This window comes from Typopeltis vanoorti, chromosome 4 (genome assembly GCF_054136105.1).
Source record: "Typopeltis vanoorti isolate ZY-2024b chromosome 4, IOZ_Tvanoo_1.0, whole genome shotgun sequence".
Taxonomy (NCBI): domain Eukaryota; kingdom Metazoa; phylum Arthropoda; class Arachnida; order Uropygi; family Thelyphonidae; genus Typopeltis; species Typopeltis vanoorti.
This window is the reverse complement of record NC_143552.1, coordinates 10,534,236-10,552,023: the sequence shown is the minus strand read 5'-3', so window position 1 is coordinate 10,552,023 and position 17,788 is coordinate 10,534,236. Positions and strand designations below refer to the sequence as shown.

At 35.5% G+C, this 17,788-nt stretch overlaps 1 protein-coding gene across 1 annotated transcript in view; it reads left to right on the top strand.

The window, feature by feature from the left end:
- The window catches only part of LOC150107100 (Na(+)/citrate cotransporter-like), a 135,108-nt gene that overhangs the window by 65,805 nt on the left and 51,515 nt on the right, over nucleotides 1–17,788 (top strand). Inside the window, exon 2 of the mRNA XM_090391613.1 lies at nucleotides 11,601–11,750. Within this exon, the coding sequence (XP_090247739.1) occupies nucleotides 11,601–11,750 (150 nt within the window). The remainder of the gene's footprint in view (nucleotides 1–11,600; nucleotides 11,751–17,788) is intronic.

Genomic DNA, 17,788 nt, shown 5'->3' with positions numbered 1-17,788 from the left:
ATATAGCTAGCCATTTTCGAAGTTTGTAAACTACGAAATTACAATAATCAGTGAGTGATGATTCATCGTTATACACTGGTGTCAAAAAGTTAAGGGCGAACTATTTTTATCTGTATATGAAAATGTTTTCATGGCTGTAACCAAATGTGGACAAAAATTTATCGTCGGCATACTAATATGTTAATAAAAAATATGTTTATAAATTTCGTACAAATTAAATTGCAACACGTTTTTGGAAAAAAGTTACAAATTTTGTAAGGACGCAGTTAAGGAATTAATGTGTATAATATGCAGTGTTTACAGAAAATTATGCGGGCACATTTCATTATGGAATGTGTCCACCCAAAACTGTGATGCAACTTTCACAACGTCGTACCATGCTTAGCGCCAAGTGATTCAGGAGTTCTTGAGGTAAACTAGCCTACTTTTCCTAGCAGAGGAAAGATAAGACCTTGTTTGTTTTCTAGAGGGGAATTTCGAGCAGCAATGCGTCTCCCCTTTTGCGTCCCAAATCTATTGGGTCAAGATCTGGGAGCGTGTTGGCCACTCGATTCCATTAATATCCTCGGTCTCCAGAAGTATCTCCACTACTTGTGTTCGATGTTGTGTAGTATTGTCATCCATAAAAATGAATTTTTCGCCTAGAGCACCACGAAGCAATCGAACGTTGAAGAACATCGTTGTAATTTGTACGAAATTTATAGTCCCTTTTTCCAGTACTTGTAGCTCGGTGCATCCATTAAGCATAATGCTCCCCCCTCCCAATACACACACCATGACCCTAGTACCGCCGTATTTATTCCTTTCAAGAACATTCTGACGATGGTGAGCAGTGGCGCACTCAGGATTTAATCTTGGAGGGGGCCGAGCGCTCAAGATTTAACCTTTTTTTTTGGGGGGGGGCTCGAGTTGAGTAGACGATTTGCGAATACAAACTACGCATCGCATACGACCTATGACTGAGCATCTGTAGTGATTGCTAATTCATAGAAATAGAAGACACGACACAACATAATTAAAAAAAAAAAAAAAAGAATTTTAATTAGGAAAAGATTTTTGGAAATTTTTCTAGTGTTTTTTCCTTTTCTTTGGGGGGTGCCCTGCCCGGGCTGCTTGCTCCCCCCCCTGGGTGCGCCACTGATGGTAAGTAATATCATTTTCACGCCAGATCAAATGTCGTCTAGAATCGCAGGAAAGACTAAAACGACTCTAATGTGTAAAGAGTACATTAGCCAATTGATGTCTTGTCCAATTTTTTATTGATACAATACCACTCACTAAAAATGTCCTCTACGATGAGCTGTGGATAAAGAGGCGCATGCCACAGTCTTTCGGGCATATAGGTCTAGATGTCTTAGTACGTCGGTTTGTCGAGATATCCGAGTACCTGTGCTTGGATGGAGCCGACTTGCAAGCCAATCTGCTGTGGTGCGTCGATTACGTTTTGCTGTTATCACCAAAAATCTGTGTTCATGCTCCGTGTTATTGCGAGGGCAACCTCTTAGCAAACATTTGGAACACATTCCAAAATCTAGATATAATATAAAGAGAGTAATCGGAGATAACGTGTTTATATGGCGTCTAGATTTTGAAACATGTTTTGATTTCCACTTCATCCGCCTCTGTTGTACAATTTTGTGACTCGCAGATCTCCTTATTGTTACAAATTCTGATTTATTAATTAAACTCTATATATATATATATATATATATATATATATATATATATATATATATATATAGTTATGATTATTACAGATTCTGTAATACCATTTAGTTAATTCTGCGATGGATGCAATGTTAAAGCTGCCTTTCTTAGGAGAAGAAACCTTTATCTCCGTGCTGGTGGAGCTATAACGTCATGGGCAAATCAAGCGGATAAAATTTTAACAACTCATCGACTGGTAGCATTCAGACCCTCAAGACATGTTATTGAGATCTTGTATATATGGATTTTTGCTCACCGGATACCGACATGATATCAACTATAGACACATCCACTGAAAGGTTGTCAACGAAACTTTTTACTTACGTTATCCATCTAATGAACAAATTTGGAATCTTCTACTGTCACATGCACCGCTCTTGTAGTTCTAGTTCCGAAGGTTGCACCTAAACTAACAGCATCTTTGATGTTTTTGGGGGGATTTTCGTAGTCGAAGGTGAGTTAGCCGGTCTCAGTGAGGTAACGGGGCTTTTCCTCCTGAAAACTCGGGAGTTTCTACATCTCTGAGACCGGCCAAACGGATACACTCAGTTTAGGCATAATGCAATGGCCGCCTTAGTTGCTTCTGACAATTCCAAAATCTGAAATGTAACGAAGTAAAGCACTTTCCCTGCACCTTCCATATGCTTACAAGGCTGCAACCGTCCTTCATACATCAGCATGATCATGCAGTCATTGGAAAACAGTGTTTCATTATTTATTTACTTGACCGAAATCAGCGGTAAAAGTGCTGATGCAAAAGATAGTTTCAGACTTCACACTATTTTTAATATTTCATAAATTGCAACAGATTATTTCAGCTGACTTTTTTGCTGTTCGTTAGTCTATTGCAAAAAGGCAACCTAAATTACGAATTTAATTGAGGTTATCTTTCGACAATAGTTACATCAGACCAGTTTTGCTATATCTATCCCATTATAAATTTCCTTCCATCAGTCTTAATTTTATCAAAATTGATTTTCACTTTGGCATTTTAATTTTTTAAAAATTTGATTTATTTTTATTCGATTTAAGATATTGCTGGTATCTTCTTCGCTCATGTATTCCTTTCTACCATACCACATTTTTGGTATTCCTTCCTGGATTCTGTTTAAATTAAGCATCACCAAAAGATCAGTAAAGATATTTGGCAATCTTCGTAAATTAATCGACCAAGTTTTGATAGTAAATATCAAATGTTGTTAAAGTAAATGGTATAATAAATAATATATTTTAGCCATCTCAAATACTTGTCAAAAACAGCTTTATTACAATTAATTTTAGTAGTCTGTTCTTGTCTATTGGATTTAGATATGACCATTTTTGTTTATTATTATTATTCTTCTTCGTGACACCTACAACTGTCTCAACCACTACACCGAACCTCTACTACGAATCAGCTCCATCAACGCCATCTACCGCCCACCTCCACCACTACCACAACTAGTATTTTTTGTCTGTAAATTGCGTGTGTTCTGAAGGGCCGTTATATATAATCGCTATTGCGAAAGTTAACTGGTTTACATTTAAAGACTAAAATTTCTTCCTTTTGTTTTATGGGGACCATAAAGAGTATGGCATAGACCATATATATGGTCTATACCATGCGGTATATATCCAGCCGGTTTTGTTTTCTAGGAAACTTCATTTTTATTGTTTGAAGTCGTTTCTCAATCTTCTTTTCATGGTCAATTTTACAATCTCTGAATAAAAAAAGCAGTTAACCGTTTACAACAGTAATTATTATAAACCAATGATCACATCTAAATCGAATAGACAATAGCAGGCTTCTGAAAATTACTGTACAGAAGGAAAAAAAAAAACTGGAAGACTAAGGAAGTGATGACATTACACTGGAACTGGAAACTTGACCCATAATAAGAAGACTAAATATTTCGTAGAGAATTTGAAAACTTCCTAAATAAGTTCAAAATCTCCTTCTTTTTCCTAAAGCAATCGCAGTTGATCATTTTCCGACTGCAAAATAAGTTGCTAAACTCGACTGCTAAAATATTTGAATGAGAGATTTTTTTTTCTCGTGGCTTTAAAATTTTATTTTGCAGTTTTCTTTAAGTTGCAATACAGGATAATCTTTGCCATAAGCGGGATTAATAAAGCATAATCCATTTAAGCTGTAAGTATGAAGGAGATAAAGAATAACTACCATCTTTAAATTTGGACAAGATACACCCAAGCGAGCCCTTAGTTAATGGGTGACTTCATATTAATTGCAAGAAATAAAAGTAATTCTCTGAGTACTTCTGATGCTGTGGGCATGGATGTTTGCGATTGTCTTTAGGTAGGAGCCTGAAGCCTTTTTCTAGCTTACAAAGGGTCCATGTTTGGTGTCTAGAGGAGGCTCTCTCGACCATGTAAAAAATAAATATATATCTGAAAGAAATCCTTAGCTCAAACACGATACTATAGGTTTAACCTCTTGTAGGCGAGAGAGAGAGAGAATTATTAAAAAAAACGGACAATAAGATAAAATTTGGCATTCCGACTAACACAGTGTGACGGTAAAATTTTTTTTTAGGCTCTGCAAGTTTTTATGGAAATGTTTGCCACTAATCTTTCAGCTTGCATGCAGTATTCTTCAGACAACAGTTCTGAAGTGATTCTCCAGTGAAAACTGCCTGTGGACGAGAATCAATCTTAATTCTTACATTATGGCTGATAAAGTGATGTGGCTGCAGCTACAACACCGGTACTTTCCTTTAGGCAATATAAGATTTTTATAGTAATCCCATCCGCGAAAGTTTGGGGATCTATAGCACATTGGTTCTAAGACTGGAAAATTGCTGATATGAAAATTTTCCTTTTTCTAGTAAAATAAAATTTATATGAAATGCTTATGGACTAAAAATGGATAATCACTCTGTGTGTGTGAACATGCACGTAATCATATGTCTTTAAGTAAAAGATATTAATAGAAATTTCTAGTTACTTTTCATGCTTCCTTTAAATAACATTCGAAATTGCAACTAAGGCTCTGAGGCTAGTACATTACATTTTTGCGTGTGTTCTAACCGGTTTTGCCTGTTTCTGATTTGCAGGAGAAAAATCCTCAGTATGAGATTAGCTAACTCACTTTCAGTAGAAAGACCTTTTTTATAAGCGTTTTTCTCGTTAGATAGGATTGGAATGCACGTCTTTCCAAGCCACAGAGGTTATGTAGAAATAATGTTCCAAAGTTAGAGACAGTGCAACGGGGATCCCATTGTGGTCTTCAGTTTAGTCTACAATCAACTGCTGTGAACCGAAATATTATAAATGAGAAGAAACTCTTAACGGATTACAGGTGATCAGAATGTACGTGCGTCTTCCCGGCTTTGTTTGGTGAAGGAAGAGGATGAAGTTTGCGGCAGAAAGATCTGCCCATTTCAGATTGACTCAGCTTTGCGTTAAAATAAGGCTAAGAAAATGAACAAGCAAAATAGAATCTCGTATGATTTCGGGAATAATTTTCATGCCGGTTGCGATATAAAATATGAAGATTTAGAAACCTAAATGTTTAATGGTTGAAGAATTTGTTTAGCATTAAGATGTTTTTCATTTATTCAGAAATAAGTACACTCGAACAAAAAAAAATCGCTGGTTAAAAAAATCAGACTTGCTTCCGAAAGCAAGCGGTGAGAAATGTCTTTTTTTGTTGTTGTTTTGTTTTTGGTAGCGGTATAATGGACGAGTTACGTTTTCTTGATAGCTTCACCAGTTCGAATACTGCAATTCTCCCATAAGCGAACAGTACCAAAACTACAGACATATTTCGAATTCATTAGCCTTAGGAAATCTTTATGAAAGGCCAATAAACATTAGAAACCAGCATTTAGCAAACATGCATGCACGAATGAGCACCTATTTTTTTTTTTTTCTTCTCTCTTCCTTAATGACACGTTTAGAATCTAAAAATGAAAGGTTGTTGCACTTTATCGTAGTCGAAAGCATGATGCTGACGTTATTAGCTGATGCAAAAACAGACATTCTAAACAATGCACGGAACGAGAGAATACCATTTAAATACTTTATTCTCTCTTTGCAACGCCTTTCGTTACGAAACGAAAATGAGTTTTTAAATAGTGGTACAGCTGAAATGTCAAGGAACTTGAATCCTTCAAGTTTTATTGGCTTACTATTAACCACTAACAATGTATACTTATGTCGGTAACTTGAAAATTAAGACAACGTGTGCATTATTGTCGGAATCGACAATCAGATGTCATCATGATGTCGCATGCTTCGGTATTTTTATTATTTTTGAAATTGAATTCATATTAAAATTAGCTTATTTTAAATGTAAAAATACTTAAATTTGGTTTTCTTATGAATATATTGAGGAATAAGCATTACTTTGAAACACTTTCCACACTCCACGACTTAAGAGATTACCGAACAGAAAAGTAAGAGGAAAGATTTGCTGAGATCGCAAAAGCAAAATGCCAAGATAGTCTCCATTAGAAGGAGCGGAGTGATCAAATAAACCTCTAAAGGTTCATTAACATATGCATTTCTCAATTTTTCAAATTGTTTGATACTTGTTTATTTAATGCTAATAAGAACTAATATAAAAATTCCCGGTTTAAAGATTCCTCAATATTACAATATGTCGAGGTGACCGAATGCGAATTCCATCAGAACAGTTCTCTGTACCATCCCATAAAGATTATAAAATAAACATTTAAATGCTTTTTTTTTTTTCATTCTGGTAAGGTGAGAACCCTGAGTAAAGGCATTTAATGGTTTGTTTAGCGGTTTAACTCGCAACACAAGAATAACAAAATATTATTTAAATTTGTTAGCTGATATTTCGCGAGTGTTACACCCAGCATCTTTAGAGCACACAAAAAAAAAACAGTTTGTCACAGCACGCGAACAGTAGCAATTTCTTGCTGTTCGCAACTTATGAGCTGCAAACACAACTCTCTCTACCTGCTTGAGAGTTCATCTGCTTATTTTCTAAAGGCGTGGTATGCCTCTACATTACGGTTACTTTCTGACATTTTATGTAATGAGAGATAAGGAACTCAGAAAACAAAGAAAAAGTCAATCATCATCGCATGAGAACTGTTATCCTATAAAAATTCTATATGCAAAATACCTTTTCCGCTATAAGTCTTTGGCGTCGACGACAAGAAAAACTTTAAGATCCGGAGCTTTCCAACTGGATAGTAAACGTGATAACATCCTCGCGACTGAGCTACAGAAATACCGAAGTATCGTAACCTTAAGGAGTACCAGTTTTGAAAAAACATTTTGTGCGAGTATATAAAGCCGAACACCTGTTTCTTTTTGTATGGTTCTAATTTAAATCGTTGCATCTGTCGCGTTTTTTTGCAATGCGTGCAGTTTGACTTCCACGCAAGAATATTGCAGTTTGTTTGAACTCCAACATTCTGAGTAACTAATTTTCCATTCGTTTTCGCAACACGCATCGACATCTATTTAAATTCATATTGTGTCTACCTGCATATGCAAATTATTTCTGGTCTTTGGCTGTACAAATATTCATAAAAATGTCGAGGATGTCTGTTTTGGTTGCAGACCCAAAACGTAATTATATATGGCCACGATCACCTCTGGCTAGAAAGAATTTAATAAAAATTTTGATTGCGTTGTAAACATGTGATTGATTGAGGTTTTGATTTCAGCAAAATTAGTTCTATTGATAAAATTTAGCGAAATGATGTTGAACCTCATCAAATTTAGTTAGACAGTTGGAGTTAAGAATCGAACATGCAATTTTCCTTTGTCTAAAGGAAATTTGCATGGCTACAGTTCAAAGGCAAAAACGGGTGGAAGTTTCATGGAATGAGCAACTTTTATAACGCTCATTTTTATCATTTTTTTTCGTAATTTTTATTATTAATTATAAAAATGTATTAATTTTAATAATTTAAAAAATATTTAATTAATTAAAATAATTTATTTTTTAGTAGTCGGGAAACCCTGCTCTAGAGACCAAACACGGAACTTTTTCAAGCCACTTCAGGCCTCCAATAAGCGGGGAGGTGGTCTTACGCCGGGCAATGAAATTCACTTCCGCCTAAAGACAATCCAAACATCTATGCCCACAGCGGGATTCGAACCAGCGACCTGTTGGATACGCTAATCGCTCGGCCAACTAGACAGGCAAAAAACAAACTTGGCCCGTTGTGGGATCAAACCTCTGACCTTCGCATTGCTCGCACGACCGGCCGCTCAGCTAACACCAAAGTGCCAACTTTCGATATGCCAACTTTTCTGATATCCAGAAGACGAGGAAATATCAAACCAATCTCTGTAATCAATTTCATATTAAAATATATTCCATGTAAACACCTGCAGCCGTCTACGATGTGGTGTTATTGAGTCAAACTTTACACGACGATGAAATTTTCAGTCGGAATTTAACTTTTTTTTTTTTTAATGTGTTAAGGGACGTATTAGATTGCGAAATCGCCACTTCCTAAAGGAACTCCTCCATTGCATGAGTCGCTCGCTCATGAAGTTACTTGGTCTCAAGGCAATGAAAAATGTATTTTTATCTGCTTTTTTTTCCATAAGTTTTTACGCAGTGTTAATATTAGCTTTTATTAGATAAAAGCTAATATATGAGTTTTATGTGGACGAACCGACACGACAAAATACATACTTTTCAGAACGCCTCTTAAAAAAAACAAAAAACTCTAATTTAGTTAAAGATAGGAAGAATTGCATAGTTTTGCTAGTTACAACTACTTTTACTGTGAACAACTTGGGTTACACTGGGCGTATGGTTTTTATAAGAAAGTTAAAAGTTGGCCTGCATCAGGGAAAAAAAACACTTTTAAATGCCTGTCTTTAGAATATCAAAACTGAATATTTCGGCACTTATAAAGAGCTACGTCTAGAGTTAATTGAACTGATTATTTGTTTGAAAAGCTGAAATATATACTTTTTTTATTAAAGTTGTATACATCCCACCCATATAAGGTCATGGACGGGCTAAAATTTAGTTAATGTCGAAAACCCTACTCCAGAAATGGAACAGGGAACTTTTTCCACGAGTCCAATATGTAGGATGTTGTTGTCACCCCGAGCAACGGAAATTCTGTATCACCTAACGGCATTCACAAATATTCGTGCCACAGTGGGAATTGAACTCACAAACAGTTTAGAGAGCCAATACACTTACCTTCTACCAACCATTTTCCTCATATGCGAAAGGAACTCCGAAAGTAAGGTCTCCATTGATAGCGCCCACTTCTAGCACCAAAGAGATGCCAAGTGAAACAAACAAACAATAGTTCTGACGTCCTCTTTTCATTTTCACACGGCTGTGGGAAGATGCTTCACAACTTCAAATTCGATCTCTTTGATAGCTAAAGTTTAACAAAACGAACATCCTCTCTCTCTATATATATAGTCCAGACTTTGCTTCGTTCGACTTCTGGTTATATCCCAAACTAAGACACAACTAATCATTTTGAAATAAATACCCCAAGGTTTGATTTAACGTTCATGTTCGAAATGAATAATAAATCAGTATAGAAACGATGATTCTGAAAGCAACCTGAAAAGTTTTACTGCGATTAATTTGAAAAATCCTTACGTGGAGAAAATTGTATTGAATGAGAGGAGGAGCTATCTTATTGCAGGATTGCTGTACTTTTATTACTTGAACTACTTTTAATGTGTATTCAGCGTTCAAAGCTGAATACACATTAAAAGTAGTTCAAGTAATAAAGCAAAGTGCAGTACTTTCCCCCTGCTCTTCAGAATAGTGTTTTGTGTACTGGCTCTAGTTTTTACGAGTATACGGTTTTAGTATTTTGAAAATAATCATTGCATCAAAAATAGCTCCCTATTTGAAATAAATATTCCACATTATCTTTAGATTACTTAGAAACCCCAACGTACTCGTCATTTCTGACTGTTCATTAAACTAAAGGCTATAGATAATATTTTTTAAAATGAGGAATTTTAAAAATTTCTCATTTTTAGAAAAGAGGAAGGACGAATTAAGTATTTGTCCATTCAAAGTTGATTTGAATTTGATAAAATTCAAATTAACTGTGAATCTATATTACATTTTGTTTTACACACACAAATTGCATCACGTATCTGATTTAAATTGTTCATCGCAGTAATACATTTCATAAACTTTTCTTTCCTCACAATGTTAACGTCTTCTCTTGATCATATATATATATTGAATAACATATTGGTGTGAAAACCAAATTCTTTTGTGGAGATTTGCTTATCATAAAGATAAATTATTTTAAATGAAATTACTGCTGTCAGAAAATCGTGTAATATCATTTCCATTTAAACCATTAATTGACTAACACTTTTTTAATTCTGCAAGCTAAAATTTGCTGTCTGTTTATAGAGCGTGAAAGGAAAAGAAATCCCAAAGCCACGCTGCTTCTGCAGATACGTCTCCCTCCTCCTATTTACAAGTCAACTTGAATCCCACAGATATGGATGTTTCAGAATGTCATGAAGTGGTAGATGACTAATCGCTCGGTGTGAGACCATCATTCTTTATTGAAGAGAGAAAAAAAAAACATTCATTGAAATAGTCTGATTTCCTCAACCCGAGTCGATCATGGCAAGTGTGCTCAGCTACAAGTTCCGTGTCCAAGTTAAACAATTTAAAGAAGTTAAATATACCACAATGTTCAGTTAATAATTAAACATAACTACTTAATTTTTTGTGTGCTAACCAATCCCGTATCATGTGCACTTCACAAAAAATCAGACCAGGATAGCACGAATTTCAAGTTAGAGCAACTAGCCATTTAAATTATTGTTGAATGTGATGGCTACAAAGGAGTCAAAATGGAGCGACTCGCATCAAACAGAGAAACGAGTGTTATTTTATTTTATTTGTTCTTCAGTGTCTTCCATCAGACAATTTACCCGTGACCATCAAAAGCAGCTTGATTAGATTACAAAGTTCTCTTAAATGAAACTGACATTGCGGTGATGAAGATTAAATAGACGAAGCATTCGCAGTACTGAAATTAATTTGAAGCTATTTTTCAAAATGGTTTTGCTTATTAACAGTACAATTTCCTGTCAAAGCTGTCAATGTTTTTTCAGCAAAACATAAGTCGACGTGAGAATTTCGATATGTATTTAAAAAAGGGGGAGGGGGTTAGAAAGATAGCAATGATTGTATTAGATTTATTATTATATTATGTGATTATATATAATATAATAATAAATTATATTATGCATAATCGTATATCAATGATTATATTATATTTATTAAATAATAGATTTAACATTTGCTATTTTTTATTTGCTATTTAACATACAAAAAGAAATTAAAAAAAACCCTTTAAAATAAGAATTAGCATCAATGAAGAAAACAGTCTAGCGTTACTTGAATACAGAAACAACAGCATGAAGCAATAAAATATCAACATGAACAATTTAAGTGGTTTCAGTTGGTAAAATACCCTGTAGCTATCAAACACGATCAAAGGGGGGGAGTGGGGGTATTCCTAATCTGTCAAGTCCGATTGACGGTGCCAGACCTAATATTGCTTTTATTTCTAAACGGTATTCATTCTTACAGTCGACTGTTTTCAAATTTTCTACACTTTGGAAAAGTTTGTGTTCGCAGGAACTATTCTCGGATGCCAAAAACTGTGAACCATCTAATTGCCTTGTTCGATGGTTGTTCAAAACCAAAGTTCAGAATAGTTTGTTCTGATTATTTCCAAACATCAGAGGCCGAATGAGAAACTCGCGCCTTAATTAAAACGAAGAGATAACAGTAAATTTTGAATGACTTAGTTATTCTGAAGTTACTGTCAATTGATTTATTTGTTGACACTATACTCGTATAGTCATTCCCAAGTTATATTTACCATGTGTGTGTGTGTAATGCACCCTGCATGCAATATATTTTTCTTTCTTTCTAGGAGGCAAAATGTGGTTATGTTATTCTTCTCATGGCTGCCTATTGGATGTTAGAACCAATTCCTCTGGCAGCGACGGCACTCCTGCCCATTGTGCTGTTTCCGTTGTTGGGTATCCTCAGTACTTCGGCTGCTTCATTACCGTATATGAATGTAAGTTGTTTTGGCTAAGTGTTGCAAATAGAATTTGATAAAATATTTCCTATAAGAAAGTACAGAAAAAAGTGCAATAAATGCACGTGGAATTTGTCTTTTAAATTGGCTGATCCAAAATAGAATATCCGATTTATAACCATTCATTGCAGAGAAAGCAATTCACATTTTTAGAAGTGTTGTAATTAAAGTAAAAACTAAATAAGTAAATTGAAATAAGACTACTTCTTAGAAGTATCCATTAACTATATTAATAGCAAATTTTATCTCTGAGTATTGTGCCTATAAAACTCTTAATTGGAAATTACGAAATTGAAAAACTACTTGCCTTGAGTGTGGGTTCTTTTGGCGCAGCAGAAGACCTCGTTGCTGCTCATCATTGCTATGGAGAAGTGGAAGAAAAACGTAAGCTGAGCATGAATTCTTAGTACGAATGACTTTAAGCACGCAAACTTGGTATTGCATGAAATCAGGGTTGCAGGGAATTGCTTGATCCCATTTAAAGGAACTGATTCTACCGGTTCCTTGGAATGACAGTTGGGATGAGTCATCTGATATGTCTTCTGATATCAAATACTGGGTAATGGAATATTTAGATCTGACTCAAGATTTTCTTACCTCATTCTCAATTATTTGACTGAGCATCTTTCATCCTTTTAACTTTTTAAATTTATTTAAAAACGCTTGAATTTCTGTTTCCTACAGAGCTTCAAAATTGTGAAATTCCTCCTCATCCTTAATAATTAAGACCACAACATGATAGTATCCTTTCCACGGAATAGGCAATTTCATAATCGCAACGTTGTCATCTAGCGCTATAACAATGTCGAACTGGATGATTGCGATTTCTGCTTTATCTCACCTCACTTTCGTGCTTTTTCCAAGGGCTTGCTATCTGCACATGCTAATGCTCGTATCTCTAAAAGGGGTTATAAATTTAACCAAACCTGATCTTAGAAAATACAAAATAAAAAATATGCTTCGTACCTCGGTAATAAGGCTGTCATCTGGTTCCTAACTGGAACTACTGGTCGCAATTATTACTTCATTCCACCCCTTTCCCTACATTTCGTGTCATCCTGTGGAAAAGTGATCTTCTGGTGTTACTTGCCACTCCAGTGTTACGAGAAAGAAACGTTCTGTTGAATTTCACACTTATTGCATCTTTATTTTTCCCAGGGGCGGCTCATGCATAGCGGGTGCTGCGGAACTGCAGCACCCCCAATTTTTTCTCGATATATAAATATATTTATTAATTTATTTATATTTGCTTGTAATATTTAATTTTATCATCAACAATCCTATTCAATTCTCTTTATTTTGTTAAAAAAAAAAAATAATAATAAAAATCCATCTTGTAGCACGTAATTAAGAGGGCGAAGGTCTCTTGCAGCACTGTGTTTTCCACAGTGTCATATTGCTACGCGCGCAAGCATATGCATGTCATAGTGAGATGCGAGCTATTGAGCTATTAGCGTAATACGGCACTGCCCCTCCGGAGTTCCACTGTTGTTTATATGCAGTTTGCGCTAGTAGTAGAGTGTTCGTATCTTGTTTACTCCGTCTCTTTAAATATTTGGACATTACAATTAAAGACATAACATTTGTTATAGTAATTTTTAAGTAACTTTGAATAATACCAAACTGTATAATTTTATCGATAATAAACAATATTGTTTCATGTTTAATTTTTTTAAAAATTTTTGCCATAATTTGGATATTTTATCCAAACACGTATACACTGTACTTACAGTGTGTGTGTGTATATTTCGAAAGTTGCAACACCCCCACGATTTCAAGCCGCAAGCCGCGACTTGTTTTTCCATCGGCGAACAATCAGAAAAATCTTAAACTACTCGGTCACCAGCTTGGACTAGGAATTTTCGGAGCTCGGAAGACAGTCACATGGACTCAGAGTATTTCTCCAAGTGTTTCTCAGTGTGTGCTCCAGTCTCCCTCCTTCTAGTTATCACTTTTGTTCTACTTATAAACCTTGTTGCCTAGAAATTAAGTATATCTTTACCATTTTCTTTACACTTCCCAGATAAAGGAAGGAAATCTGCATTGTCTCATTCCTGATGCACATCTCTCGCACAATTTATTAGAACTCTCGATTCAACTTCTGTTAAAAGCTTTGAGGGTCAGCGATCGCCAAAATGGTTTTCAGTGGTCAACTAGCATGCAAAGGTGTCTTAGATCAAGTGCCGAAACAGCAGACTGTTTCGGCACTTGATCTAAGATTCTACAAAATATCTGAGCAAACTCCCCATCTTTCTCTTCTTTCTACATTTCGTCTTGACGATTTAGTGTTTCCTTTCCCCACACTGTGTGAGAGAGTTTGACGTTTTCAATCTTCGAAATTATATATATATTTTTTTCCCCATCCATTTGCTTACTTTTCTACTATAGTGATCTTTCTCAAGCTACAACTCCTAGTTAGTTTCGCTCATTTTTGCACTACAGAAATCTTGCAGTGCGCAAAACAATATTTTCAAAACGAAATGATTCAATAAATATTGACCTCCATATCATTTTCCAGCACGGCAAATAAAACCTAGTTGAATTGAATTCCTGTATCGCGCAACAAAGGGAGTGCACATTATACCACTCCCCGTGTAGAGTCATAATTTTATCATTCAGGTCTCATTTAAGACGAAATTTAATTACTGAAATGACTCTGAGCAGGAACTTATCACAGTTATAGCCCAACATCCCAAAGCTGGGATTTTTATTAAGCTCAAAATCTACTTCGAGCAATTGCTTACTCTCTCTAAATTTCGGAGAAAACTTAGCGCCGGCGTATTCAGAAGACTGAGACGTATGATTTGGATGGGGTTTGGTGTAAATTCTGTTCTGGACACGAGCCTTCTAAGGTCTTTTTGGTCCAGTACATCAGCTGAGAATGAGTCATCTGGTGACTACTGTTTTTTCTTTTCTCGTGAAACTACTACAGAAACACACAGGTAAATAATATAACACTGCCTTAGTTGCATCGGAGTAATTATTAAACAGCAACGTCTCATGTTTCGGAGATTCTTAAACAAATACCATTCGTCACATTCCGAGAGAAACGGCGCAATTGGAATGATTAAGGAATCCATTCTCATTCCTTCTGCACACAGGATTCAAGATTTCAGCAAATATAAACACTGAGAATACACGAACTTCGCATTATGCGCTCCTTATTAGGTTTATTTGCTTTAACGTAAAGTAAGCAGTAAGATCAGAGTCCAAACGCCAAGAGTGCCCTGGCCCTTTTTTTTCCCCATAGATACTTTCATCAACTGTTAACTTGCACTTTTATTTATGGCTCTTCCACTCCGTGAGCACTGGAGCGATAACCAGTCATCACTTTCATTCCAGTTTCTTACTTTTCTCTTCATTCGTTCTGGCTATCTCCGCTTCCTGAAATATGCCTCCCCGCATGTGTTTCTTAATAACAAATTGCAGTCATTTATTCAAGAGAAACAACTTTCCGTGTCGGCTCAATCCTTATTCACCCAGAGCATCTTAAATTTTTCTTTAGTGAAATTCCTGTTTTTTAAGTGACTGATAAAGAAGTTTTGTTACACATGCGTTACGTCATTTTACCTTGTTCAATGCAATCTCGAAATACCATCTGCAACTTGACTGCAATAAATAATAAACTCGAAAGGTCACATTACTAACTTTATGTAGTAATCACTAGAATGACATACGCTGCCTAGCCAGAAACTTAAGAAAATATTTTCAGTATGAGATTAGCAGAGTGGTTAGCGTCTTTAATCTCGATCTACGATGATATTATCACCTTTTACCTACCCACGGTAATGAATGAACAAGGTTTGCAACCTTCGTTGGAGTCATTTACACGCGCGAGCGCGCACGCACAAAATTATTCTTTGGTTTCAATAATTTGAATCTTAAATCGTGGATTATACTAAAAATGTAGAAATCCCGTTCATCATTAACTGCGAAAGGATCTCTTTAGTTCATGCTTCAATGTCCTGAGTTGCGTCCAACAGCTGACCATATAAAGCAGTCTCTTAACTAAATAATGCAACATGCGATAAAGAATGCCGAAGGGACAATGTAGAATAAGCTACAAAAGATTTCTTTAATTTATCTGAATTTTACTTAGTTAACCTATATATTATATCAGTATTTAATTTATGAATACGATTATGAATTCATAATCCAGGAAACCTTTGAATTTGCAAATAAGCAGTGGGATTGTTCTCAAACCGGAAGATGAAATTCATCTACCATCAAAAACATGGCGGATTCATAATCTGTTGGTCGGAGATGGATATGCTAACCACTCTTACAACCAGAGCAGCATTTATAATCACCGACATATTTTTATACATAGACGAACACATCAATGACCCTCCGAGAAATTAGAAAAAAATCCTAACAAACGAGCAAAATAATTTTTGGCTTTCTGTCTTATATCAGGGACGAACGAGCCTTCTTCATACTAATCGGAAAGTCGAGGCTTGATAATCGTTCGTTGTTTTTGGTTCGATTTTCGGTTATTAGTTCATATACCATGACTCCTCACTGAAAACAATCGGTCAGAAACTGGTCCATTCAATTAAATTGTTAAGATAATACGATTCGTTTTCAATCACGATATTTCTGTTTTTGTATTCGCGGTTTCCTGCTGGTTCTCGTTTTGGTTGGAGAATTTTCGGTTGCAAGTACATTTCTTCATAAGCTTTTAAATCCTTCACACTTACTAGATTCATGTCTGTAAGGGTGCTTACACACACATGCGACACACTGTAAAACAACGGACTGCAACGAAAGAAGGGAAGGGTTCGAACATATTTGTCACGTGGTTCATCTATAAAGACAGGCGATCATTCCGCAGAACAGTGCTGTGCGCTTTATAATCCGGATAGGAAGATGATTTTCTATACATCTCACCCTCGTACTTGATGCATTATTTAAAAAAAAAGGGGGGGACGAAAGGACAAAGGACGAAAGTTGTGTGTTCGACAGTGGTTTAGCTTGTTGCCAGACTTACTTTCAAGAAGTTAGTGGACATCTCAAATTGAAGAGAATGTACTACAAATTTTGAATTAGTTTAACTCAAAAAATTGCAAAGATGAATAACATGTGCAGATATTCCAGTGCAGTATGTGTTAAAAAAAAGTTTTTTTGTTAATGCGTTCTCCCTTCCAATGGAAGGGAACAAATATTATCCCTCACCCCTTTCTTTATCTTAATCTCCAACTGCAGTGCCAATTTTCAGGAGTCGGGGGGGGGTTGCTCGCACATTATTTTCGACACTTTGTTATAGTGTGTCTGTTGGGGTTGTTTTAAGATTTCAAGAAACTTTTCTTCTTTTAGGCTTCAATAAGTTGTAAAGCCTGCACTGCTACATTTATTCAACGAAGTTATGGAAACTAAAGAGGTCTGTATTAAAATATTTTTAAAAAAATGCGGTGCAAGGATGTCCCCATTTTATCAGATGAAAGATGATTATAATCGAAACGAGAGTGTTTTGGAAATAAGTCCTAACCTGCTACAACGCTGCTCTGTTAGCAGCACGTGATGTTTCACTGAAATGGGCTGCTCTCCAAACTGAACACTTGTACCTCTTCACGCGATACTTAACTTCACTAGAGAATAAAGTGAAGACACGTGAAAGAAAACGTGTTTTGAACTTGTGCCTACATACTTGCTTTGATTTAACTTATCAGAAATTTTATGAAAAAAAAAATTCTGGAAAAAATATATATACATGGTATGACGATAATTACGAATTGCCTAAAAAGGGAGAAAATGTATAACACTACTATATTATCTCAAACTATTTACGGATATTTACTGACGTTATTTTTAGAATTAATGTTACTGTTATGGTATTTCTCAAATTCTTGAAGGGAATTTACATGCTGAACAATTAATTCAAAAATATCAACCAAGTAGTCATTTTCAAATGGTATCCAACTTCTTGCGTCTTCAGAACTTGGTTCATTTTTTACATATGAGATTTTTTTTTATCATGTACCACTTTGTTAGATGTAATTGGAAAAGTGTCTGAGCAT